This window comes from Nipponia nippon, unplaced genomic scaffold (assembly GCF_047370975.1).
Source record: "Nipponia nippon isolate SJK-2023a ecotype South Korea unplaced genomic scaffold, ASM4737097v1 scaffold_3, whole genome shotgun sequence".
Taxonomy (NCBI): domain Eukaryota; kingdom Metazoa; phylum Chordata; class Aves; order Pelecaniformes; family Threskiornithidae; genus Nipponia; species Nipponia nippon.
Window position 1 is genome coordinate 17,300,611 of NW_028262347.1, and position 26,159 is coordinate 17,326,769.

General features: G+C 37.5%; 1 protein-coding gene across 2 annotated transcripts in view; it reads left to right on the forward strand.

Annotated features, from left to right (window-relative positions):
• CPNE8 (copine 8) overlaps positions 1-26,159 on the forward strand; it is a 111,823-nt gene that overhangs the window by 52,639 nt on the left and 33,025 nt on the right. Inside the window, exons 8-12 of one of the 2 annotated variants that reach the window (XM_087766930.1) lie at positions 2,488-2,591; positions 4,383-4,487; positions 10,849-10,890; positions 16,793-16,868; positions 24,519-24,572. In XM_087766930.1, the coding sequence (XP_087623056.1) occupies positions 2,488-2,591; positions 4,383-4,487; positions 10,849-10,890; positions 16,793-16,868; positions 24,519-24,572 (381 nt within the window). The remainder of the gene's footprint in view (positions 1-2,487; positions 2,592-4,382; positions 4,488-10,848; positions 10,891-16,792; positions 16,869-24,518; positions 24,573-26,159) is intronic. The other variant, XM_087766931.1, reaches the window with a different exon arrangement.

Sequence of the window (26,159 nt, forward strand, 5' to 3'; positions counted from 1 at the left end):
CTCTCACACAATCTCTTGCGCTGTCTTACCAGCTGTCACGTACTTTCTCTGTGATATTTTCCTACCTAAGGTTTTTCAGTATTTGGATTAATTCTTATCTGATCCTCTGAGATTTTTTTGCCAAACATTTCTAGCTCATGTTCAGAATAGGAAAGATTTTTAGAATCACTGAATTGCTGGGGTTGAGAGAGACCTTGGGAGATCATCTAGTCCAACCCTTCTGCTTTTCTTAGAGCAGGTTACTCAGGGCTCCGTGCAATCAGGTTTTGAGTATGTCCAAGGAGACTCCACAGTCTCTCTGTTTCAGTGTTTCACCACACTCACAGTAAAAGGTGTTTTCTTGTATTTCAATGGAATTTCCTGTATTTCAACTTGTACCTATTGCCACTTGTTCTTCCACCGGATACGACTAAGCTGAGTCTGTTTACTCCCTCCCATCAGGTATTTATACAAATCGATAAAATCCCTCTGAGCCTTCTCTGGGCTCAATAATTCCAGCTCCCTCAGCCTCTCCTCATATGAGAGATGGTCCAATCCCTTATCATTTTAGTGACCCTTTTACTGGAATCACTCCAGTATGTCCATGTCTGTCTTGTACTGGGGAGCCCAGAACTGAACACAGGACTCCAGGAGTGGCCTCACCGGTGCTGAGTCACTTCCTTCACCTTCCTGTCAGCACTCTTCCTAATGCAGCCCAGGAGGCTATTGGCCACCTTGGTGTCCACCAAGACCCCCCAGTCCTTTTCTGCGAAGCTGCTTTCCAGCTGTTCGGCCTACAGCCTGTATGGGTGCATGGGGTTATTCTCCTCCAAGTGCAGTATTTGGCATTTCCCTCTGTTGAACTCCATGAGGTTCATGTTGGTTGGTTTTTCCAGCCTGTACAGGTGCCTCTGAATGGCAGCACAACCATCTGGTGTACAAGCTGCTACTTCTAGTTTCGTATTGTTTGCAAACTTGCTGAGGGTCTACTCTGTCCCATCATCCAGGTCATTAATGAAGATATTAAATATTATTGGCCCCATTTTTGACACCTGGAGTACACCACTAGTGGCTGGTCTCCAGCTGGACTTTGTGCCACTGATCATGACCCTTTGAAGCCCAACAGTTCAGCCAGTTTTCAGTCCACCTCACTGCCCAGTTATCTAGTCTGTAATTCATCAGTTTGTGAACAAGGATATTGTGGGAGACAGTGTCTAACGCCATGCTAAGGTCAAGATAAACAACCTCCACTAGTCTTCCCTCATCCGCTGAGCCACTCAATTCATAAGGGAAAGCTTCAGGTTGATCAGGCATGAATTTCCCCTTTGTAAATCCATGCTGATGACTCTCAGCCACCTTCTTGTTGTTCATGTGTTTGGAAATATTTTCCAGGATTATTTGCTCTATCATCTTTTGAGGGATTGAGGAAAGACTGGTCTGGATCCTCTTCCTTGCACTTGCTCGAAGATAGGAGTGACATTTGCTTTCTCCCAGTCCTCAAGAACTTCTGAACATCATGACTTTCCAAAGATAATCAAAAGTGGCCTCACAGTGACATTGGCCAACTCCATCAATCAGCACTGGCAGGTGCATCCTACCAGGTCCTATGGAATTATGTATGTCTAGTCTGTTTAAATGTTCCCTTACCTGGTCCTCCTCTACCAAGGGCAAGTCAGGCACCCAAGATTCTTGAAGGCAGATCTTACCAGTAAAGACCAAGGCATAGAAGGCTATGAGAAACACGGACTTTTCCATGTCCTTTGTCACCTGGTCCCCTGCCCCACTCAGTGGTGAGCCCACATTTTCCCTAGTCTTCCTCTTGCTGCTGTTATACCTGTAGACCTGTTTATGGAACACAGTCTTCCAGCAGGCCTTGCCCCAGTTAGCTGGTGAGTCTGCAGGTTTATCTTTGCATTTATAATCCTTCTCGCATTCTTGACTCTGCCCAAAGAGGTGACCATGTGTGACTACCAGTTTGCCTGACCACAGCAACGAAACTTTTCTCCTTATTTGTCATCAGAATGGGTGTATTTGGTATCTTCCACTCTCATTTTGTGGAAGCTTCTAGACTCTTAATAGCAAGCTGCTAAGCCGTTTGCTTTACAGACAGCAGGAGCAGACAACTGCAGGTTTAAGTCACTGAAGGAATGACGCTTAGTTGTGTCTCACTGGAGTTTTTAAAATTAATTCTAATATGCATTTCTTGCCTGTGAATCTACTTCCTTCAGAATGCAACTTTGGATGTCAGAAAATACTGGAAAAATCCCGAGGCATTTAGCATAGAAATTTACCCTTCCTCTGCACCCCCTTATGAAGGAATTCTTGGTTCCAGCAGTTCAACCTGCCCTATAAAGACATTACAGGAATGCGAATATGTAGAGGGCATCTAGAAAGCAGATACCCTCATTTATTTTGTTTTCTATTTGTATGGTTATTAGTCAATGATTTTTTTAGTTTAGTGTAGTAAACTGCATGTTGTATGTAATTTTCCTGTATTACCCATTTCAGGATTCAGTTTTAATGCAATTTTGTGCGAACAAACTAGACAAGAAGGACTTCTTTGGGAAATCTGATCCTTTCCTTGTATTTCATCGAAGCAATGAAGATGGCAGGTAGATGCTTGTTAAGTATTTCTGCTGCTAAACAGTAGGCAACTTACTTATTTGCAGATGGTAATATAGTTTCAAAAATATTTTTTTTTATATTTGTCAAATTAAGCTGTGTTTCTTTTATAATGTTTGGATTCATGTGTTAGAAGTATATCACGTTATGCAGTATAGGAATAAAACTATTGTAACAAATAGATCAAATATTGCAACTCAGGGTTTTAAGAGTTGAATGAATGATAAATATAGAGCACTATGAAAACAAATTGTAATAAAAATAGTTAAATAGAATTTTAAATACAATTCTCAAAATTGTAGCTGCAGAATATGCTAATGCTTAGGAATTGTTTTAGGTAAAAACATTTTATACTGCAAATTTGGAAATATCTTTTATCTTTTTGACAGAGTTCTAGGAAATAGAATTCAAAAATACTTTAAATTGAATTTTTTTTTTTTTTTTTTTTTACAAGTGGCTGTTTGCTACATTCATGCTTTAATTTGTTAAAGTACATTTATCTCTCCTGTTTTGCTGCTAAGACTTGACATGCTAACTTCTGGTCAACATACTGCTTACATGGGGGTCTACTGGCAGGTTAAGTTTTGGAAACTGACAGTCCTCACATATAACATATCAAACCAAAGGCTAGACATGTATGTTATTACTTGTTTCAGTAGCTTAACTGGAGCAGTTGTTAACATAAACCCATGTGTGGGTATATGTGTGTCTGTTCCCTGCTCTTTCCCTCTCGGAGGCAGATTATAGGAACAGCTTCCTGAATAAATGCTGAATATCTTAAATTGTAAGCCTGGAGGAGTTACGGCTCCTTTGTGAGTGGCATTAAGGTCGTTAGTGGAATTTCTGTGGGCATTACTGGGAGTGCTGGTATATGCAGTTTCTCTTGGCCTTGAGTGCAATGCTTCTCCTCTTCCTTCCAAGAGGTGAGTGGTGAGCCACTGATTCTTTATTGCTCTCCTGAATCCAACAGGAGTTTGGGACAGAATTTCTGCACCCGTGGGCAGAAGGATGCTCTCTTTTCTGTCTCTTAGCTTCAGGCATGCCTTCTGAATCATAACCAGGATAAAAACGTAGGCCTTTGGCATGTAAGGAAGATACTCCCTCAAAGGATGCCTTTAGTTACATCTGTATGGAGAATTTCAGTAGCAATTTCACCAGTGACCTGGCCTCCTATTTTCTTTTGAACAATTCAGTCTCAAAGATGAGGATTCAAAAGGAATATTTTAATTTTGCATCATTTAGAGAAAGCAGAATGCATTAAAACAACTCATTGTATTTCACCTGAGACAAGGTGATTGTGGGATCTCACAGAGGCTTATATGTTTTACCTGACACAGCCGTGGTTAAAAAAGTCATAGACATAAAATGGGCAACAAGCATCAGAAAGCCATGACTCCCTTGGCTCAGTTTCTTAATCGCTAAGCAAGACCGCTTTCTTTCTGGATCTGTGACTGATTCCTGGCTGTAAAAGGCCTGTTTAAACAAGTGGGATGGAAACTGCTCTTGCCTGAAATAACTCACTGAATGGTTGTAATTCATGTCGAAGTTTTGGGTAAAAACATTTTGGGTTTAGAGTTGTTTAGCACCTTAGTCTGTAATCTCTCTCAAACAGGTCTGTCCTCTTCAGTCCTCTCTTCTCTCTGATTTCACTGCGTTTCTTTTTTTCTTATCCTAAATTTTATGTGGATATTGTATGAGTGAGTACAGATTACAGCTCTTTTGATTCCATGTTTGATGACACAAAAGTACATAAATACAAAATGTATCTTTTTTTATTACAGTTTTACTATCTGCCACAAAACAGAAGTAATAAAAAATACATTAAATCCAGTGTGGCAGGCATTCAAGATTTCTGTCAGAGCACTGTGTAATGGAGACTATGACCGGTAAGCTATACCTTAAGCTTTCTCAGCATATATGGTATTTTTCCCCCCTAACTCATGTATGCTTCTATATGTAAGTTTTTCTATGCAGTTCCATTCCTGATGCTATTTAGGTTATTGAATCAGCATTTTGGAAGGATAATATGTGTTCAAAACCATTCATCACATTAAAGAATTTAGAAAAATAAAGCCAATATGCTAAATCTGTAGGAAATGTTAGTGGTGATTTCTGGAAAAAAATTCTTCGCTCTCTATGGTGTGATTAAGAAACAGTTAGAAAGAAAAGACTAGTTTGAAGAATGGACACTGTTACTAGCATGCACAAGTATTTTTTAATAATGTTTCAATGAAAAACAATTATGATCTGTCTTCCTTGGGTGACATTGTAATGTCAGAGGATGCTGATAAATGAAAGCCTTTAAAATATGTAGGTAAGTACATGAGAAACACAGAAGGTAATCATCTTGTGCAGATTTGAAGTTTTCAGTGAGCCCATGGAAAAGAATCCATCTTTGAAAAACATGGTAATAATACATGTTTTTAACCAATGTTTTACCAATAATAACAAGCAAATTAGTTAAGTTGAGGAATGATGGATATTTTAGACTCCTTAAAAAATGGACGTTAACTTCTAACAATATCAACAAGAACAATGTTTAACTCGCTGTTGATGACTTCTTGTTCTGTTGTCACCATTCATATTTTTGAAATGCATTTAGATATCGGTGTTAAATTATTAAGTACCCAGTTGAATGTTTGGTAGTTTATCTGTTTCTGCTACCTGAAATCTGGAGTACTGGAATTATTTTAGTAAGACTGTGAGGAAGTATAGACTTATCAATTAGTCATAATACTTTTGGCAGTGTATAATGTAATACTTCATTTAAAATCACGAAGGAAATATATCAAGACTAGAATAAAAATATGCATAATATGTAAGCTGAATGTAGTAGATAGATGGATAGATGTGCTATGGTTCAATTCAGCTTTACATAGACTGTGTGAAAAATACAAGAGACGCAAAGTGTGCTTGTCTGGGTATTTCAAAGGTAAAAGGTCAAAAATCTGGTTTGAATGCCTTGTAACCCCTAAACATCTGTTTTATTTTATTAAGTTGAGATTGGTGTGATCATATCTTATCATCTTATATAAGTTAAGGTATTTTATCTTATTTATGAAAATAAAAAGAGGTTTAGTATTCTGTTCTTTTAACCATGAACTAATGTTTTCATCAGCAGAAGCCAAATCCTTTGTTGAAACATATTGCTACATGTAGAGAAATTAAATAAGACTTCGCTCAACTTGGTAATTTTCCTATGAGTGTGTCTTTGAAACAATCTTTAATTTGGAATTTAAATAGTTACTTTTTTTTTCTACCTCAATTTTTATTTTCAGCTTCCATATATGTGATTACCATCCATTCATATACATTTTATGTTACTATAGTACATGATTTTGCCATGTCATAACTCTGTTGCATTACTTTATCAAGCTAATTATTCAGTGAAATGTGTGTACTAAACTTATTTTAATCAGTTACCATGAAAGCCTAGTCTTCCAGGGAGGCATTCCTTGAACTTGTAATTTACTAGCTAATGCCAGGGGATAAACAAACCAAGTCTTGAATCAACTAGCTGAATCTCAGTAGTCGATATGAAGAAACAGGAGAGTAAGAAGTGCTTATATTCACTAAGCTAAGCAGAACACTTTCACAGTAATAAACTTAAAGGTCTGTCTTTATAAGCTGCTTCTTAAAAAGTCAAATCTAATTGACTTGTGGGTTTTTTTTTTTCCTAGGAAAGTGGTATTTTTTTATCATTTTTTGGGGAAATGGCCATTTTTAGTCTTTCCTACCAGATCTTAGCTGCTTTATTTGATCTGTGATTTACTCTTCCAGTACTTGATGTCATGTTCCTTCAAACTGAAGGAAAAAGCATTCTCTTATGTTGCTAGCACTCTCCTTGTGAAGTACTTGATACAGTCATTGTCAGCCATGTTGGTTGCCTCTTTCAATTAGATGCAATAAAAATGCAGCAATTTCATAATAAGTACATTCTAATCAAATAGAAAAAAGACTTTTTAACTTGTATATGGGTTCACGTGCATAATGCATAAGCAAAACTGTGCACATGAAGCTAGTCTCTGGATGCTGCACTGTTTATCATATTAAAGAAAAAAAGGTTTTCATAATAATTTAAAAAGATATTGTGGTAGAGGCATATTGAGATAACTCCAGCATTCCAAAAGAGAATTAAAAAGTATAATAGCATGCCTCAAATTATTGTGTAACTACTGTTTTCTCATGTTGATTCTACTTTGAATGCTTTCAACTTAATGTGCTCAGCGAATGCCTTATGAATAAAAGGCTCCATGGAACTTCATAATCCTGCCTACAACAATCGTGTTTCAAATCAAGAAACACTTGTTAGCTGCCAGATTAATTCAAATTAATGTCTGCTGATAGTTCAGAAAAACCATCCAAAGTTTGAGGTTTTTTTTTATTTGAAAACTTTTCTTTCTAAAGGTAAGGATTAGATTCCTAAGCTCAGCATAGTAATACATAAAACCACAAACCCCAAAAGTCTCATTCAGATAATGATAGTTTCACAGATCAAATTTTGGTGCTCTGGGTTCTGTGATAGGTGTGAAAGGTGGGAATAATGTCACTAGTAAGAATGTATCACAGTAAACATTAATTCTAGTTTTGAGGAGAGTAAATCTTCCGTTAACGTATGTTTCTGAGTGAGTTCTGTCCACTTTTTCATTGTGAAAACACCAGGATTTGCTTAATTTTTCTCAAACTATGTAGTCATACAGTATGTTTTCAGCCATCACAGGGATGGGATTTCAGTGCTACAGTAGTACTTAGCATCCCCAATATTTTTGTTCTCTTCTTTCTTTCTCTTAATATAAGCTCTCAAATAGCACTTACACAGTTATTTTCTGCATAAAAGTTTTCAGACAGAGATATATGTCTAAATACAAACCCCAACATTCTTCAACCTTGATTTTTTTTTTTAAATTAAAGATTTTTTTTAAAATTAGAGAACCCAACCTCTAAACTGTGTCCTTTAAGATAAAATAGCAGTGTAGACAGGATAAAATGTCAGTATGTGAAGATTTGAGAGGCCTTTTAATATCTTGCATGTCATGCAAAATAGGTAAACTCAAGATCTGTGATCAATCCTTTCAATATGAAATAAATTTCAGGAGAGAGGAGCTTTATTCAAGGAAGAATTGCTCTTATTAAAGTTGCATGTCTGAAGATCCTTCTCCAAAATTTATGTTAATAATTCAGGTTTTCTCTCTGAGATGATTTGGCTATTTGAACACAGATTTGTAAGACAATTCAAAACTTAAGTCCCACTAAACCTTATGTAAATCTTAACTTACTAGTGTGTCCTGTCTATCTTAACAGTAACAGGTTTTGAAACCTGGAAGTAAAATAATGATTCTCTAGGGGAAAAAACTCTCTGATATTGCCTTTCTTACTAAATTAAATGATTTCCTTTCAAGGGTCAAATACTTGGTGGGATAAAGTAGGTTTGGAGCTGTTCTTGATTTCATTCCACTGAACAACTTTCACTTTAATCAGCTTTCATTCTAAGGTAACTTAATCCCAAACTGAAATTCCACAGAAGGGATAAAATGTAACAAATGGTGCGGTCAGAGCCATTAAATTTGAGTGGAAAAGAAGAACATCCAGACAAAGCAACTCCTTCTTTGCCTGTTTTGGAATATCATAAAAAATGTGAAGCACATTCAGGCATGAATTTGTTGGTGTACCTAATATCAGCTGTTGATCAGCCTTATCCCCAAAGAGTCCCTTCCTAGTAAAGAAAATTATTCAACATGTATTCAACTGTATCTCACAGGAAGAATGGGGAGCAGCTTCCGTGGAAGCAGATTATAAAGTAATTGCTTGGATTCCTGTCCCCTCTAATACCACAGACCTGATGACTTCACTTCATGTGAAACTGTTCCGAAGAATAAAAGTAAGCACGTTGTTGCTTAAAATATAGGAAGTCTGGAGGTGTTATTTTTCTATCCCATGTTCAGTTCATTTTAGGCCGGATAGGATTCATTATTACTGATCGTTGAATTTACTTATATATAGATTCTTTCTGTAGTAAAAGGAGATATAAAACTATATACTATCTCCATCCTGATATCTGTTTCCTGTTTCATTAATGAAGCTGATGATAATATACTCTACAGTGTTTGCATTTTAAGAAATCCACTCTTCTAGTAAGTATGTAAAATAAGATTAATCCTTTACATGGGAAATTTTTGTTTTCTACATTTTGTCTGTTTCCAAGTCATCCCTGAAGCAAGAATAGTTAGAGCTGTCCTCAGAGGTTCACTTTACTCATAAGGAAACAGTTTGTCTCCACATTCATCTTCCATTTGCAGCTTTTACATGTGTATAGAGTCATAGAATGGTTTGGGTTGGAAGGGACCTTTTAAAGATCATCTAGTTCAACCCCCCTGCCATGGGCAGGGACATCTTTCACTAGAGCAGGTTGTTCAGAGCCCAACTGTCCAACCTGGCCTTGAACACTTCCAGGGATGGGGCATCCACAGCTTCTCTGGGCAACCTGTGCCAGTGTCTCATCACCCTCATAGTGAAGAATTTCTTCCTTATGTCCAGCCTAAATCTACCCTCCTTTGGTTTAAAACCATTTCCCCTTGTTCTGTCACTACCAGCCCTACTCAAAAGTCTGTCCCCATCTTTCTTATAAGCCCCCTTTAAGTATTGAAAGGCCGCAATAAGGTCTCCCCGGAGCCTTCTCTTCTTCAGGCTGAACAACCCCAACTCTCTCAGCCTTTCTTCATGAGAGACGTATGATCTCATAAATGTGAAGTAATGCATAGGAGGTACACCAGCTTGCTTATTGGATCATACTTTTAGTTAAACTGTTCCAATATCCTGTGTCAGTATCCTGATTCATGCAGTAGCCAGTTGCAGATTCATCAGAGGGATGCTCAAGAAACTGTATGAAACCATTACATACCTAATATTTTTCATGAGGCGCTTGTCTGAAAATTTGCCAGTTACTGTTTTATACTGTGAAGAAATATTTTAGATCCATGTGTTATTTTGTGTGTATAATAATCTACTAGTTTGGCTTTCAATTCTGATTTAAATGAAATAAATTCTAATTAGTTCTCCTATTGAAAAAGTGTTTGCACCGAGTACCTGTGTGTTGGCAGACTTTAACACTTTATTACTCAACTTGCCCACCAGCTCCTGACTCACTAAGAGGAGGGTGAGTATTCCCACAGTGTCCAGGACAATCTGTCCGTTTGGGAAAAACTGGTACCCAGAGTCTGCTGCTGTCGTGTTCCCCCCATACCCCACAGTCTGCTCGTCCCATTCCATTCTAGGAAAGGCATGGTTATGCTGTATAATCTGATAGTTATCTGATGGTGTAGTCTGATGAAAGAACCAAACAACTGTCCTGTTAGCTTTATAGGAATTAAGAGAAAATTATGTTGCACTTTTCTGTCCTCTTTGGTCAGATAGCCAAGTAGCCTCCCTCTCTATTGAGAGGTAGGGGACAGTTTAAGAGGGGAAAAGTGCAGTCCTTAAAGAACTACACATTTCTTTCGTCTGCAGCGACAGACAGGGCCTTCACAAAATCTTGGGTCGATCTCAGAGAGTTTTCATTTTTCACCACTGCACAATATTTAGAAAAGGTTAATACTGTCTACCAGATTGAAGTTTTATTGTAATCTGGAGTAGTTATTTTCATTTAAGAACCAAAATGCATGGACTAGAATTCCTTACTGCTTTAAATGTGCTTTACTTTATATTGTGAACACTGCTTTTAATCTGTACTTTGCTGCTTAATACTTTTGTTTCATAAGGGCCTTCTCAATCTCTGCACACTTCTTCTCAAATATGGATATATTACTTTTTTCTGTAAGATGTTATTACCCCACAATAGATATCCGTTTTCCAAATAATAGCATATACTAAAGAAACCTTCACAGTAAGTTCTAGTTTGTTAATGTTTTTAAAAATGTTGATAATACTTTAAGATTTAAAGAATAATTTATTAAAAAAAAAACAAACCACAGAAAATTCAGAGCAACAGCAAGTAAAAATAACTCGGTTAAACTTCCAATGTGTTTAATTGTTTCCTCAGCTTCTGCTGTATTTTACTATTAGTTTATGAAGATATATTGGGTAACCTGAGGGACTTGCTATTTTCTGCCCCATGAGAATTGACTGGAAAATTCTGCCTTCTGGATTTGGCACAATTGATGCACCCATGTGCTATTAAAATACAAGTATTAAAGGCAATCCTGGTACATTTTAATATATATTTTAACAGGGTTGTGTTTTTTATTTTTTTAGGACAATTAAAGTAGAAGTGTATGATTGGGATAGAGATGGAAGGTAAGACATTAATACTACTGTTAAACTTCAGGGTTATCCATGCATATTTGTACACGTCTTAAAATGTATAAATATATAGTGGCCAGAACAGGACTAGAGAATGGTATTTATCAATATTTAGAGGTACAGGAAAAAGAGTTTTGCTGTGCTACAGTTCTGTTTTGTTTTACAATTGTGGTAAATGCTGATGTATTAGCCCAATTCAGACATGATGTGTGTATATTCGTACAAGGAACAAGCAAGATGGAATGCTTTGTGAATCTCATTATGTTATCAGTTAATGTACGTGTATGAAGAAAGGGATAATCCGTTTTATAATCTACTTTCTTTTGCTTAAAACGCTGCTTCGTAAACTGTTGCTTTTCAAGTATGATAAAATGCCTGAGCCTGCAATTGCTACTGCTTGTTTGCCTAGGTATTGCAAGGTAGAAACTACCTATTAATTATCATTATTTCAGATTGGGTTTGAATGTTCATTTCCATGCCTGTCTTCATCAAAACATTGTTGTCAGCTCTAGAGTTGGAAGACCTGGGTTTTAAATAACTCCATTGCTAGAAAGTGGATGGCAGAATATATGTGGAATTCCTGTTGCTAAATTTAAGAGGGGCAATCTGTTGTTATTCAAGCTTGCTGTCTGTACCGAGTGTACCTTTTTTCTGAAGAAATTAGCCTTTCAAATTGCTTTTTATTTTGACAAAATAGAAAGATATTTTTTTTATCAAACTGGATTGATAACCTCTTGTTCTTTTAAAAATGTTTGAGCTTGTATCTTAATACTTTGGTTAGAATCTGTGCTCATAAATCACGGTACTAGAATTTGTATGTTATACAAGAATATGTTGATTTCTATTTATCTTTAATTTGGTCTGTCTTAATTATTTCATATTAATCTTAATTTATATTTTTAAATATATGGATATGCACTTACATTTGGATTTTTAAGAGTATGTTATTTATTATACAGTAATGTCTTTAATATTGCTAATGCAGTTTGCTTCTAGTATTATAGCTAATGATATTGTACTTCTGTGGCCCAATAGATCTTGTAATCATTATAGGCAAATTTATCGTGTGCTGCCATTTATTTCCTTGCTGACAAGGTCCAAAACCAGTTTCAGCTTTCTCATCTTATGCTCTCTCATCTTATACTTTTGTCTTTTTGGTTCCATCATGAAGCCTGTTGATTTATAGCATTCTTATCACATGTTTACCCTCTATAAATACCTGCTCGTGCAAATTCATCCTTCTTGATTAGATATTCCCTGAAGTGACAAAGTAACATAGTCTGGCAATTAAAAATACAAGGATTTAAATTAACAAAGCCATATTAGCAAAAAATCACTGCATCACTGTAATGATGAATTTCTATTAACATCCTCTGTTCCTCACTTAGATGTGCCAAATCCTTAAAAACATGATATATTTACACTTTTGTGTATAAACTACAATATTTTTTGAAAATAATCTAACAATGAAAAATTAACTTACATTGTCAAGTTAATAAAAAATAAAGATTATATTTTATTAAGGTATCCAACCCCATGTGCTGTCCCATTTCACCCAAAATCTGAAACTGAGGTATGATTAAAAAGAAGAAATTGGACAAATACTATTGTGTAGCTGCAGTTCTGAGTGAAATCTTCAACACACTGTGGAATTCAGGCAATCGTTACCCTCTACACTCTTCCACACAGTTTGAAAGATTTATCTGCTTTTGCTCACATCCCACTCTGAATACCTATAAAATTAATATCTAAAAAACAAAAAAAGTGAAGGATACTATTTACATGTATTCCTTTTTATTCTAATTATATGATTTTTTTTTTTTTTTGCCTTTTGCTTTCTACCTTTTTTGAATTTAGAAGCAGACAGAACACTGACATCTTACACGTTAAATTCCTCAGAAAGATGAGATGGCACTCGTCTCATGTAACTTCAGACAATGTAAAAATCAGTCAACTAGACTGAACTAATCATTTAAGCTACTGCAGTAGCTTACAGGGGAAAATGGTCTGATTGAATCCTAACTGGAATAAATTGCCATTTGGTGGTGCCTATGAATTACTAGTGATCATAGCAAGAACCTAAGTGCCTAATTTAACTTTGACATTGCCAAATGTATCTGAAGTGAATCCCGCTTTAGAATTAGTCTATCAATTTTTATGTACAATGCTGCTGTTACTCAGTTTATATTAATTTCCACTTTTGATGGACTCTATGAGCAGTTGTTACACCAGCTGATGACCTCACTAGGCTGAATCTGTTTGCTCCAGAGATGTGCAGGCTGGGCAGGAACAACCTCTGAAAGATCATCAGAGAGCCTGCTAGATAGCAAAGCAAGTTATACTGAATAGTGCAGGTTATTCTGCAATCAGTAAGGCGACATTACTGTGCATATACTTGATTTCTGAATCTTGACTTGACTTAACTCTGATTTCTTGAATCTTGACTTAGAGGTTTTTTTTTTTTTCTTTTTCCCCCATTCTTTGTTATCTGTGCTTTGGAAAAACGGCACCAGGGTGCTTTGGGTTGAGCTTCTTACTGTCACTTTCATGAATTACATTGTTAAGATTAATTGTATTTTCTTAGCTCTCATTTATTTTCAAACATCACTTAAAATTTCTTGACTAAAAGGTAACATAGGACCTTCGTAATATTAACACTATTAATTATTAAACATTTCTTTGTCTCAAACCAGTTTTTGCCCAACAATTGTCAAAATGTGAACCACTTGTTCTAATTGTTACCTTTTATTGCTTTTAAGAGCTATGACAAACCCCAAAATATTTGGTGATATAAGAAGTCACAAAAGTTGGTTTTGTTACTTTGGACAAGCTCACTTGTGTGCAGCAAAGTGACTTTCTTTTTGTTCAGTGTCCTTATCAATTAAGTGCTTGCAGACAGGTCTTACAGAAGGAAAAAATAAGATGATATGCAACTTCACATCAGCGTATCAGCATAGTCTGATGTTTTTATTTCTCTCTGAAGGCTTATTCACTAATTTCAGAGAAGTTGTTACTTAGCGTACATGGTGTAAAAGCCTTGACATTTATGATCTGTTATGCAGAAGAAATGTTTTCTTGAATTTTAAAACTGTAAATATTACCATGCTAACCTAGGGCCACCTAAACATTCATCTGAGAATCTAAATGCTGCAGGAGAGATTGTAAATCTCAGATTCTAGGCTCTCTCACCTTATTTCTTGTCCTCCACCTTCATCCTCCTTCTCCAGTTAGATAGTTGATTTTTAGATTATGGCACTTTCCCCCTTACTCATTGACATATTTCTGGTGATGATTGTCCTTTCCTCCTTTGTTTTTTTCCATTAGATTATTTAAAAAAATCAAAGTTAATACACTTCTGAAAGTGATTTTCAGCACTTCAAAGCATAGTACCAAAAGTGGCAGATTTAGGGAGATGTGGTTCAAGTGATGCATTTTATGGGCTAAGAGTCTCTGATTCAGAGTTCTGATATGCCACTCATGGACAAAAGTCTTTAAGTCTAGGAATATTGGGTGTTCAGAAGGCAAAGAGAATAACTTCTTTGGATTCTCAATCCAGAGACTAATATGAAGATCCATTTGGTGAAGTGTGATCATGAATATTGGGAGGGATTGGTGCCTTGTTTTTCTTAACGAGTTATACTTCTGGGAAAGGCAAATGTTGTCCGACAGGCACTCATCTTTCGGAGCCAACTTAGTGGAGGGAGCGTACATCCATCTGAATGCTAAGCGTTAAGATGCAGGTTGATGAACTGCAGAGAACTCTAAGACTGGTTACATATGCTCATACCTTTTTAACATGATTAGTCAGAGGAATTATATCATTCTAGCTCAGTTCTTATTAGTCTCTGTATATTGCCGCAAGGAAAGGAGGCTTTCCGATGTCTCTTAGAATTAAGAAAACAATTACTTTTGAGCAGTATAGATATTTTTTTTTCCCCAGAGACAACCCTGTCTGGAATTGCTTACGTTTCCTCTGTTTGCTACAGCATGTTTGTATGTAGTCATTGAGCTATTGTTTGAATTTCTGCATTTGAAATATACAAGCTGACTTGAAAATTTAAGGTAAGAACTGTTATGAAAGGAAAAGATTCCTCTTTAACCAAGGTGCGTTTTTCTCCAGTGCCATGGTTACCTAAGGTTTAATACACCTTATGCGCTACAGTCCATATAGAACTCATGTTCCATAGCCTGTATGGATGGCTTCCTCTCTTCCCCTGGTTAAATAGTCATTGCAATCTGGAGAGCATTTAATCGAAGGAGATGATGCCTCCAAAATGTGTTTTTTAAGAAAACTGTCTGCCTCAGAAGCAATTTCCTGATCTCCAAACTGGGAGTGTTTCATGAGACGTGTCCCCTTCTGAATCTGAGTAATCAGGAATATCTTCACCATATAGTATTTCTCAAGCTTTCTTACAGGATGCTTTGCTTATTTCATGTGCATTAGCATGATGACTGGACCTTTTAATGGTTTGTTTTACATATTTTGTGAATTCATGCTGGTTTCAGAAAGTGAGATGTATATTTGGGAGTTGTTTTTTTCAGTTCATTTCGTTATGAATAACTCAAGAAAGAAATTTCATGTGGCTATAGATTGTTTCCGTTTTTCCTCTTCTTGCAACATTCAGATTTATTTAAATTTGCTTTTAATATTTATAGCTTAATTAGAAGTGTGCTGTATTTCTTAAAAACAAATTTTACAAGTACCAAAGTCATAAAACTTTGACTTTCTATTCTAGTTTACCATTGGAGGGAAGGCAAAAAAGTTAATTTCATAGCTCAGTAGATATGGAGGCAGAGTGTACAGGAGATACAACACCTTGTTAGGGAACAGTTGTGAAAACAGAGGGAGACAGGGGCAGGGGGGAGTGGGAGTTGGAGCAGCAGTGAGGGAAGTTCAGCTGGGAAGAGTGGAGAATGGGAACAGGTCTTGGGACTGCTGGGAGTTGTGTAGCCAGCTATTTATTGGGCACACACCCCTGCGGTCGCTTCCATTCCAGGCACCTGTCTGAGATACGAACCTGCAGTTCAGTCACTTCTGGCAGCCCTGTGGTTTCTGTGCCCCGGCTTCCTGACTCCAGACGCCGTTCTCAGCGATGCTTCATCCGCTGCACTCCCTCTGGCCACCCTGCTCACAGTGGCTCCTCAGCAGCATGCCATCCCCTCGTTAAGAGCTGACAAAGCAGTTCTCAAAACGTGCGTGACAGCACAGGAGTGTTGAATGTATTCTTGGAGCAGGAATGGAATTTAGAAAGGAGAAGCTTGATAACCACAACTTTAGTGTTAGGTTAAGATATACTTTCCAGTGGTGTCTAATACCGTACGCTGAGTAGCCTCAGTGGATTGCTTTTCTCTTCCCAGGTGGGAAGACATAGCAGCTGAAATAAGCTTTGGGTCTTCCCCTTAAAAGTGCCATTCAGTGTCACATTACACAAATTGGTACGTCTGGTCTTTTCCTTGTTTAAGTTACTCCTTTCACACTCTTAATACCTCTCTTTCTCTCACATAGTCTTGCACACAGTTCAGAGTCTGTGATGCCAGTGGTCACCCAGTGAGAAAATGGTGATAGCCTTTGATAGCCCACTCTGTTTCTTCAGATTCTGTAAGCTTACATTGGGGTCAGATCACTACTTTGCAACCTAGTCCTCATTGTGCAGCTAAGTTAAGCAGACGCCATCAGAAAGATTTATGCTAATACTTTTAATCTCTAAATTTTTATTACTAATAGAGCGAACACACAACACACACAGATTTTTAAGCAAATTATATCTTCTGCCATTGCTCCTTTCTTGGGTGTCAGTTCATATTGTCTGTGCTTCTCTTTTTCATAAATAGATGTAATACATGTTTAAATTACTAAATGCTGTACATTTGATCTAAAAACTTTTTTATTATACAGCCATGATTTCATCGGAGAATTCACAACAAGTTACAGAGAGTTGTCGAGAGGGCAATCTCAGTTCAACGTGTATGAGGTAAGTATTGTGAGTATTTACACACTTTCAGGAAATAAATGAAAACGCTTCCAATGTTTTCATGGCAAACTGATCAAATCTGCACAGTGCTTGTCAAAATCAAACTTTGGAATTATTTCACATTTCTTCTTTTATAAAGAACAGAGAATCTTAAAGTGTTGCTTCGTAAGAGCACAAGTCTTATGAGGAGCGGCTGAGGGAGCTGGGGTTGTTTAGTCTGGAGGAGGAGGCTCAGGGGAGACCTTATTGCTCTCTACAGCCACCTGAAAGGAGGTTGTAGCAAGGTGGGGGTCGGTCTCTTCTCCCTAGTAACAAGCAATAGGACAAGAGGAAACGGCCTCAAGCTGCACCAGGGGAAGTTTAGGTTGGATATTAGGAAAAACTTCTTCACCGAAAGGGTAGTCAGGCATTGGAACAGGGTGCCCAGGGAAGTGGTTGAGTCCCCATCCCTGGAGGTATTTAAAAGACGTGTAGATGTGGTGCTTAGGGACATGGTTTAGTGGTGGACTTGGCAGTGCTAGGTTAACGGTTGGACTCGATGATCTTAAAGGTTTTCTCCAACCTAAATGTTTCTATGAATCTATAAAAAGATTCAAAGACAAGTAGGTATGTGTGCATGCGTATGCATGCTGGGCTGTGATAGGGCAAGAAGAGCATTTCGAGCAGCTGGGTTGGTATGACATAACTTGGAGCAAATACTGGGTTACCTCCATTTGTGTATGAACAATTTCTCATTTATTTCTCCTTTGCCAACTGGTACGTGTGTTGTATGCTATTTTCTCCTATCCAAAGAATATCTGGTGATTCCTACATCAGTCACAGGCCTTTGATCTTAAGTGCAGACTTCAGAATCTTTAGAGTTTTGATGAAGGGCTTACAAGTGACAGAGAATTTAGCTTATTGGTAGGGTTTTTCATGTGGTCAGTTACCATCTTTGCTTAAAAATTTGCATCTCATTTCTGGTTTAAGATTCATACATCTGCCAGCTACTGGGATTGACAGGCAGTTGTCAATTCAATTAGAGAGTTTTGTATTGTTAGATGACTTCTAAATGTGGTACGACTTTATTGTGTATTGTAGGTGAATGCATCCACATTGTCCTCTGTCCTCTGTCCTCTGTCCTCTGTCCTCTGTCCTCTGTCCTCTGTCCTCTGTCCTCTGTCCTCTGTCCTCTGTCCTCTGTCCTCTGTCCTCTGTCCTCTGTCCTCTGTCCTCTGTCCTCTGTCCTCTGTCCTCTGTCCTCTCTCCTCTCTCCTCTCTCCTCTCTCTCTCTCTCTCTCTCTCTCTCTCTCCTCTCTCTCCTCTCTCTCCTCTCTCCTCTCTCTCCTCTCTCTCCTCTCTCTCCTCTCTCTCCTCTCTCTCCTCTCTCTCCTCTCTCTCCTCTCTCTCTCTCTCTCCTCTCTCCTCTCTCCTCTCTCTCCTCTCTCCTCTCTCCTCTCTCTCCTCTCTCCTCTCTCCTCTTCTCAGGGCCCTGTGGCCAAGATTGTGCAAGCTTGTTTATTTCAGATCTAATAAATCCCTAGTTTAAGACTTCTTTCTTAATTTAGTCTGAGATTATTGGGATTTGCAAAAAAGTAAACTTTCTTCTTCCAAGATCAGACTTTACTGAATCTACGAAATCATAGAATCGTTTAGGTTGGAAAAGAGCTAAAAGAGGTTGGATCATCAAGTCCAACCGTTAAATATGCTGCAAGTTATTCTCAGAAGCAATCAATGAGTTTATGCAAACAAAAATTGAGATGCACAAACTTGAATTGTCATAAAGGCACTAATTTTTGGCATTTTTTTCTTTTTTTTGAAAGGTCCCTTTAAAAATTACCCCAGATTTGGGCACAAAAAATTGACTGCAAAAAAAAAAGAAAAGTCTAAGCATTAAGACTCCTGCATTAAAACTTCATTTTTAAATTAATATCCCAGAAGAATCTTAGTCTGGAATAAGAAACGTATCATGAAATTTCAAAATGTGTTAAATAAGGAGAGGCAATAGGAAGAAAAGATTTAAAGTGTATTTTGTCACTGAGGAGAGGTGTCAACTTACAGACTCTTCCTATGGAAATACGTTACATTTTGCAGTGTTAAACTCCAGGTTATGTTTTTATAGATCCAAGAAATTTCATTTTCAATTTTGAGTCCCCATTATTTTTATGCATAACTTAGATCACTTCAGCTTTATCGTCAGTAGGTAACAGTGTGTAGTACTGTAACTTCACATACTGTGAATGTGCTCCCCAGCTAGAAGCAGTACAGGTGAGTTAGAGGTACGCTGCATCTGATTGGGTAAGTTCTGCCTAGATTGTCTTAGTCTAATGACCAGTTCTGGTGCTGATATAATATGGTTATCCTACTTTTAGGACCAGAGGTAGGAAGTCCACCTACACTGTGCTGTGTACATGTACTGGCTTGTCTAGGTCTGTGTCAAGTGTCTGCATGGTATTTCATCGTGTAGTTGGGGTTGTCTTCCAGAATTCCTGTAAAAGGAATTGGTTTCTTTCCCATGGTAAAACAATGTGGAGCGTTTCAAGTTCCAAGTTCCACCTACTTTTTTTTTTTTGTGTGTGTGCACGCGCACGCCAGGAAGTATTACCCCCTAATTTAGGCGATATGGCTAATAGGCCACTAAGCCTAGTTGCCTGATTGCCCTGTGTTTCCTTTTACCATTCCTTTTTCACCCAGCAGTAGCCTAGTGCTTAGGTACACAACAGTCCCTAAGCGTCTAATTAACCATTCTGATGACAGGCATTCTTGATGCATTTGCCCAAAACCCCACAGCTGTCTCGTGATACGGATGTGGTGGTGGTGTTTGGGAACAGGCGGTCTGCTTAATTAGAGCAGTGTTACCATAAAGAGATACTCCCTGCAAGGGCTCAAGAGTAGCAATTTTCACATGGAAATAATGCATGTATTCCAGGTACCTGTATATTCCCCTGTGTGAAAATACATGCTATTCCATTTTCACATACGTATGCATATGTCCAGCCAGTTGTGGTAAAGCTTTTTAGCACCCTCCATCTCACACATGCTCATAGACAAAGTGTATGGATTGTGCCAGATACTTTCAGTTTCTCTAAGGTGAGGTGCTGAATCTGTAGGTTTTACTCTGTAGGTCTTTCATAGCCTCACCTAGTGAGATTTGCAAATAGCCTTCTTTGTTTTATTTTTAACTTCATTATTTTGTCTTTCTCAGTCAATTCTGTTCTCATTTTTGCTGTCTTTCATTTCTCGATACGAGCATTCATACACCACAAGAAAACGACTGTTTAGGCAAGGTACAGTCTGTGCTGTATTTATTGTCCTAGAGGTGTTTATATACTGGGAACAGAGGAACCTTAGAAGAGTCTGAGTATGAAGTTCATATTCAGTGCTTCAGATCACGGAATCATGAACCCAAAGAACTGTGTGTTACAGGTAGACGTTTTTGGTGTGCATCTTTTTTGACCATTTCTAGGCAGTATATCTGTCTGATAACTCTTTGACAGATCCTTTATAAAAATAAATCACTTATAAAATATGAGATCTTTTGTCCCTTTCAGAGTTTATAAATAGTATTAAATACAGGAGCGCACTAGTTTTGATTTTAGCTGTGTTTTCCTTTCTTTCACATTGAAGAGGCTATAGCCTCCTCTCTAATGAACTTAACAAGATGTTTGTATCAGTTGAGCAATGAATGTAACCCAGGAAAATACAGCATCTGCCAAAGAGCCTAAAGGAAAGATAAGAAAGGTGACAGTGCATCCTACTAGAAATTGCCTTCATTTTGCCTTGGTTCTTGGAGCCTTGCTCTTTTGGGTTAGACCTTGACTGTTATCCTCATGCAACAGATTGCTGTCATTGCACCACAGTACAAATGCCCATTCCTAGGTCTGATTACTAGCAGGATTATTGTAGTTAAAAGCAGCCGTCTCTTGGAAAATGTCATCATGTATGATGTATGTACACAGCTCTCTGTGTACAGAGCTCACATGCTGTCTGGAAGTTCTGGTAGCATAAAATGGGTGCTCTTACTGCATCAGCAGTTTCAACTCCTGTCTTACGTAATGCAGACCAAGTATAGGAACTGAACAAAAAATAAGGCACTTAGCATTTCCCCTCCCACCCCTGTTGTTTTGGAAGTCCCTAAAAGTATTTCTTCTTTCTTGTGTTCTGGAGCTTCTTCCCAGCTTCTACCTGGGACATTGTGTGTGATGTTTTTCCTGGTATTTCTTTAGTGACTCTATCCTTGATCTCCAGTGTTGCCAGAAGCCAAGATTTTGATCTTATCCCTCCCTCCCCACCTTCCCCAGGGGAAAGTGATATCTAAGGCTCCTCAACATCAACAATGGTCATACATGCCATCCGAAAAAAAACAGGAATAGCTTTTGCCACCAAATCTCCCTTTAATGTAGTCTTGTTAGTATGAGCATCTCCTCTTTCAAATTAGCAGCTAATTTGCCTTCAAATGATACTGCAGGTAATACAGGCACTTCTGCTATGTGATGCCACCTGGTGACTGGTGGATTCATATGGGCTGAAGTTGCTTCTGGGACAGTTCCATGACTAGCTGTCTTGAGGACTGGGGTTCGATTCCCTCGTGGTCCATTTTGGTAGGAGAAGCCTATTCCTCAATTTAGATTCGTGTATGTGTCCAGATTGGTGAAACTCATGACCAGCCTGTCTGCAAGATCTTCGTTGATGCAATCTTAATCCCATGATGGGAACTTCTTTCAGTTCTGCTTCTCCCAAGGGTGGTTCAGATGTAAGACAAATCCAGCTAATTAGTCGCAGTTATCCTGGTAGACAGTTTAATTTCAAGACCTCTTATGTCCCTCAGAATAAATACTTCAGACCTTCTTCCGGGTTTTAGGTATGCTTTTTGAAGGACTTAAGTCAGCTTCTGTATCTGCACCATGAGTTCCAGCATCGTGCAGTTTGCATGCACGGTGTGTCTCAGAACTGAAATGTGTTTTTTCTTTCTTGTGGAAGGATATTCTTGCCAATAATGAGAAGACAAGCCTGTGTGGCTATAACCTGTTTGGTGGTTTGGTTTTGTTGTTTTTTTTTTTTCTGTGTAGTGTGCAGATCTTTGTTATTCTTTAAGCTATCCTTTAACTGATCTCAGACTGCTGCCATTAAACTTCAGTATTTTGTAAAATTTCATATTCCTAATATAGGTGATCACAAATATGATGGTTTAGGCAAGCACTAATACCAGGTAGGGAAGGAGAGTGCCCCAATTACATGCTGCACTTTTATTTTGAAGATGAGCAAAGGTGCTGCTGTGCAAAGCAGGACAAAGATAACTGAAAGCCATGGGGTTTTTTTCTTCTTTAGATCCAAGATCAACCACAGAGTTACTGTAATTTACGGCAGTGTCCTATGGATAGTGTCACAGCACAGATTACTGTGTGCAGTGAAAATGTCCTCTCCTGTTGTGTCACTGACATGACTCCTACCCTACCAGGAATATTCTGTCATAACATCTTAAGTCATTTTGCAGTTTCTTAAATATAGTATCAATATCTTACTCCCAGCAATAGCATACATTTCCTGAGCATCTCATGTTTGCCTCCCCACATTGCAATCCTCCACACTTTGGTATTGCTTCTACTTGATCAGTCTGTGCAATATCAGAACAAAAGAAACTGGAGAAACTTTTTAAATTGTTTTGCATTTACAAACTGACCCAAGGCAGGTAGAGAAATTTGTGTTTGAGTGAGTGTCACGTATTTTCAGGTATAGAAACATTGCTGTAACAAGCTCTTTTCAATTGACCTTTTTTTAGTAGGTAAGAGTTCATGTAGCTTCCTAGGTTACTGCAGGGGTGTAAGACTTTCAGAGGCTAAAAAACGTTGTTTTATTTATAAAGTTATCTGAAATTTGAGAAAAAAACCACATAAATATTATAATAATTATAGTACCTGGAATTATAGGAGAGAGAGACGCTGTGATTTAATTCATCTTTAATCCCAAGTAGATACCTTGTTTCCCATGATATTTTACTCCAAGCTCTACTGTATTTCCTAGCAATTCCTAAGAAGCCAATTGTCAAGTTACCTGAAGCAGAAGGTTCAGATGAATCTCCTTTTTGGCATTTAATGACTGCTGGCAAGAAATATGTTGCTAACTCAGGCCTGACCACTGGATTCTGGAGAGTTGTGAATGAAGGGCCACAAGTCAGGCAGGCAGTCTGTTACCTTCATCTTCCTCTTCTGGGCAATTGTCAGCAGGAGTCACTTTCTGGCTAAGATTCTGTTTCAGCAAGAATTACTGCATTGCTTATAAACCACCACTACACAGATTTAATCCATTGCTCACCAGGCAAGACACAGTTAATAGGAGGGAGAGGGGTTATTTGTGGGTTTTTTAAGTGTTAAAGGGCTTAGGTATGTGTAAGGCAGTAAAAGCTTTGAAGAATACTTACTGGATATCTGTGTGGCATACTGGAGGGAAAGAGTCACTCTCATTTACCCTGTTTGGGAAGACCTCAAATGACAGTTATCTCTTTCTGCCTTACATTTCACAGCTGTTCTATGTTGTGCAAGGAATATGATCTTTAAATGTAATTTCATTTTACTTGTGGGGAGAGAATTTTTGGAAGACATGTATTACTATTTTTCCCATTTTCAGGCAAAATTGTTTAAATATTTTTATAGCAGTTAAGTGACTAAGATTTCAATTGGGAATGTTTTCATTCCTTGTCATTCACAGAACATCTGTGAGTAGTTTGTAGTAAAACTTGGCAGTAAGCCACAAAGATTTGAGTTTCCTAGTTATATAGGAGATAGTTGATCGACCTAATTAACAAAATAATGTTTTGCTTCCAATTCCATGTGCAATTTTGAAAAAAGCAGGACTACACTTTAATGTGTATGTAATGAAACTGACTGAGACTTGCCTTTGAATGGGTAGGTATTCAGAAGGGAAACAATTTGTATTGGTGGCTACAGTGAGAAATTTTATAGGTGTGGGTTCAAGACATTCAAGAAAACTGTTCATTGCTTTGTAGTCCAGTTCCGTGAAGATTCTTGTGTATGAGGAGTGCATTGAGGCCCCATAACTCCTGTACGCCAGTCAGGTTGGTGGTCTGTGCCATTTTCATGAAATTACTGACTAGTTTATGTTCTGGCAGAGTGTGATCTGTCCCCCAATTTCTCTTCCTCTCAGCCAGATCTGTCATTGCACCAAATACAGAAACTAGGATTAGAACAAATCTTGTGTTTCTCAGATGATACTGAGGAGAAATGGAAACAGATTAGCTGGCATGTGAAGAGGTGCATTGTGAGATGAAGAAGTGGTGACACAGTACACTGAAATACTGGAATCAGGAATGCAGAAAAATGCAGAATCTTGCGTCTTACAATCTCAGAAAATTCAAAGTAGTGTTTCACTGAGCACTCAGATTTAATGAACACTCTCACCTCTATTGCCCCAGTCCCCTGCTTGTCAAACGCAAGTAACGGCACTGGCTTACCTAGCAGGTACCATGAAGATAAATTCACTGTTTTCAAATATACATATATCTCAGCATTGAGGTGCATAAATAAACAATATGCTGAATAAATTTAGAATCCACTGAAAAAAGACTACTTTCTGCATTGAAAGTATCTTAACACTTATCTTTATGTTAAAGCCTAAATCATACTGCTTTAATATTTGTATGTTTAATATTTCTAGGTAATAAATCCAAAGAAAAAAGGAAAAAAGAAAAAGTATGTTAATTCTGGAACAGTAAGTAAATTTATTTTATGTTACTAGATGCTTTTCTCTTGAAACAGAGTGTAGTTGACTTGTAATTTAAGAGAATTAGAATAGACCCTTCTGTGAAGGCCACAACAATAAACTATTTACTGTTATACAGCATTTATTTTCAGATTTTTTTTATTTGAAGAGTCTGATAAAAGCTGTGTTCAAGTGTGCTGTTAAGGTGCCAATGATTTCCAAAATGAGTTATACCAAAATTTCAGTCAAATTCTTGAAATTATTGGATGGAACACTTAATTTTTATCTGAAGCATATCTGAACTTTTAAAAGTCAATTTTCTTTTTAAAGTTAACTGCTGAGCTAGCATCAGTAAAAGCTAGCATGCTTATCATGGCTAAACCAAAAAGAGTCAACATTTTTTATTACCGGCAGGTTTTTGTAACTTTATGTCAAAAGATCTGTTGCTATGGTTTGGGATGAGGGTTTAATGTCCTTTTGTTCATATTCTGTAGTCTGTTTTATGAACCATTTGCTAGCAATGCGAATAATTCCCTTCAGCACTTTCTCAGCTTCCATGTTCTGGCATCCGTGATGTTCAAAACATCATTTACAGAAAAATGAAGATAAATGTTGAAGAATTGTATATTGGAAAACCTAATCAGATATAAGACATGTTTTTTGAAAACACATCCAGCATGTGGATTTTTTTCCACATGAACAGTTCTACTGAAGTCAGTAGGGCTACTTTCACTCTGAACTGTAGCCTTGAAGGAATGTTTTGTCATTCTCACATTCTTGTATAAGTCTGTTCATCAGTAGGAGAATAAACACTTATTTTGTACCTTTGCTTTAAATTGTAAAAAATGGGCAGAAGCAGCTTGTCCATGAAAATTTACCATGCAAGATCTGATTAGTTAGATACTTTATTTTTTGCTAACATATTCCTTTTACTACAATTTAGCATGTTAAAATAAAGTTTATTATGCTAAATTAGTGAGTCAGAAACTTATGAAAAGTGATTATTTTAAATCAATACTAAAAGTAAGTGTACTCAAAATCGTAGGTATGAAATCTGGCTTAGGGTACAGAAGAGCAAAAAATGCATTTACATGTTCAATCTTCCTGTTGATTTTGGTTTTAAATATTTTAACACCTTCACATGTATCTGTCTGCATTTGAAAAAACATATTTTACTCATGTTTGGACAGACAAAATCAGCTGTGTCTTCCTATCCTTTGTCTCAAATTACATGGAAATTTCCAATAAACAATTGTTAGCAATTGTCTGTCCTCTTTCCTTCTCTACCAGTGTTCTCTACTGTTGGTTTTGTAATTTCTTTTCTTTATCAAGTCTTCTTTGCCCTCACTTGCCCTTGCTTCTATTAGTCCTTCAGGCTTCCCTTATGCTTCTCCAACTTGTCATTCCTATGTGTTTGCCTGCAGATTTGTTTTTCTTCTCCCTGTTATTCGCCCGAGATATTCTTTATCCCACAGTTTTCTACATTTTCAAATGAGGCACCAAGACCATCATTCTTACTGATAGGAAGTTGGCTTCTGGAAAACTTTAAGTGAAGTGGATATAGATCATTGACTGCTATCTCACTGCTGCTTTTAA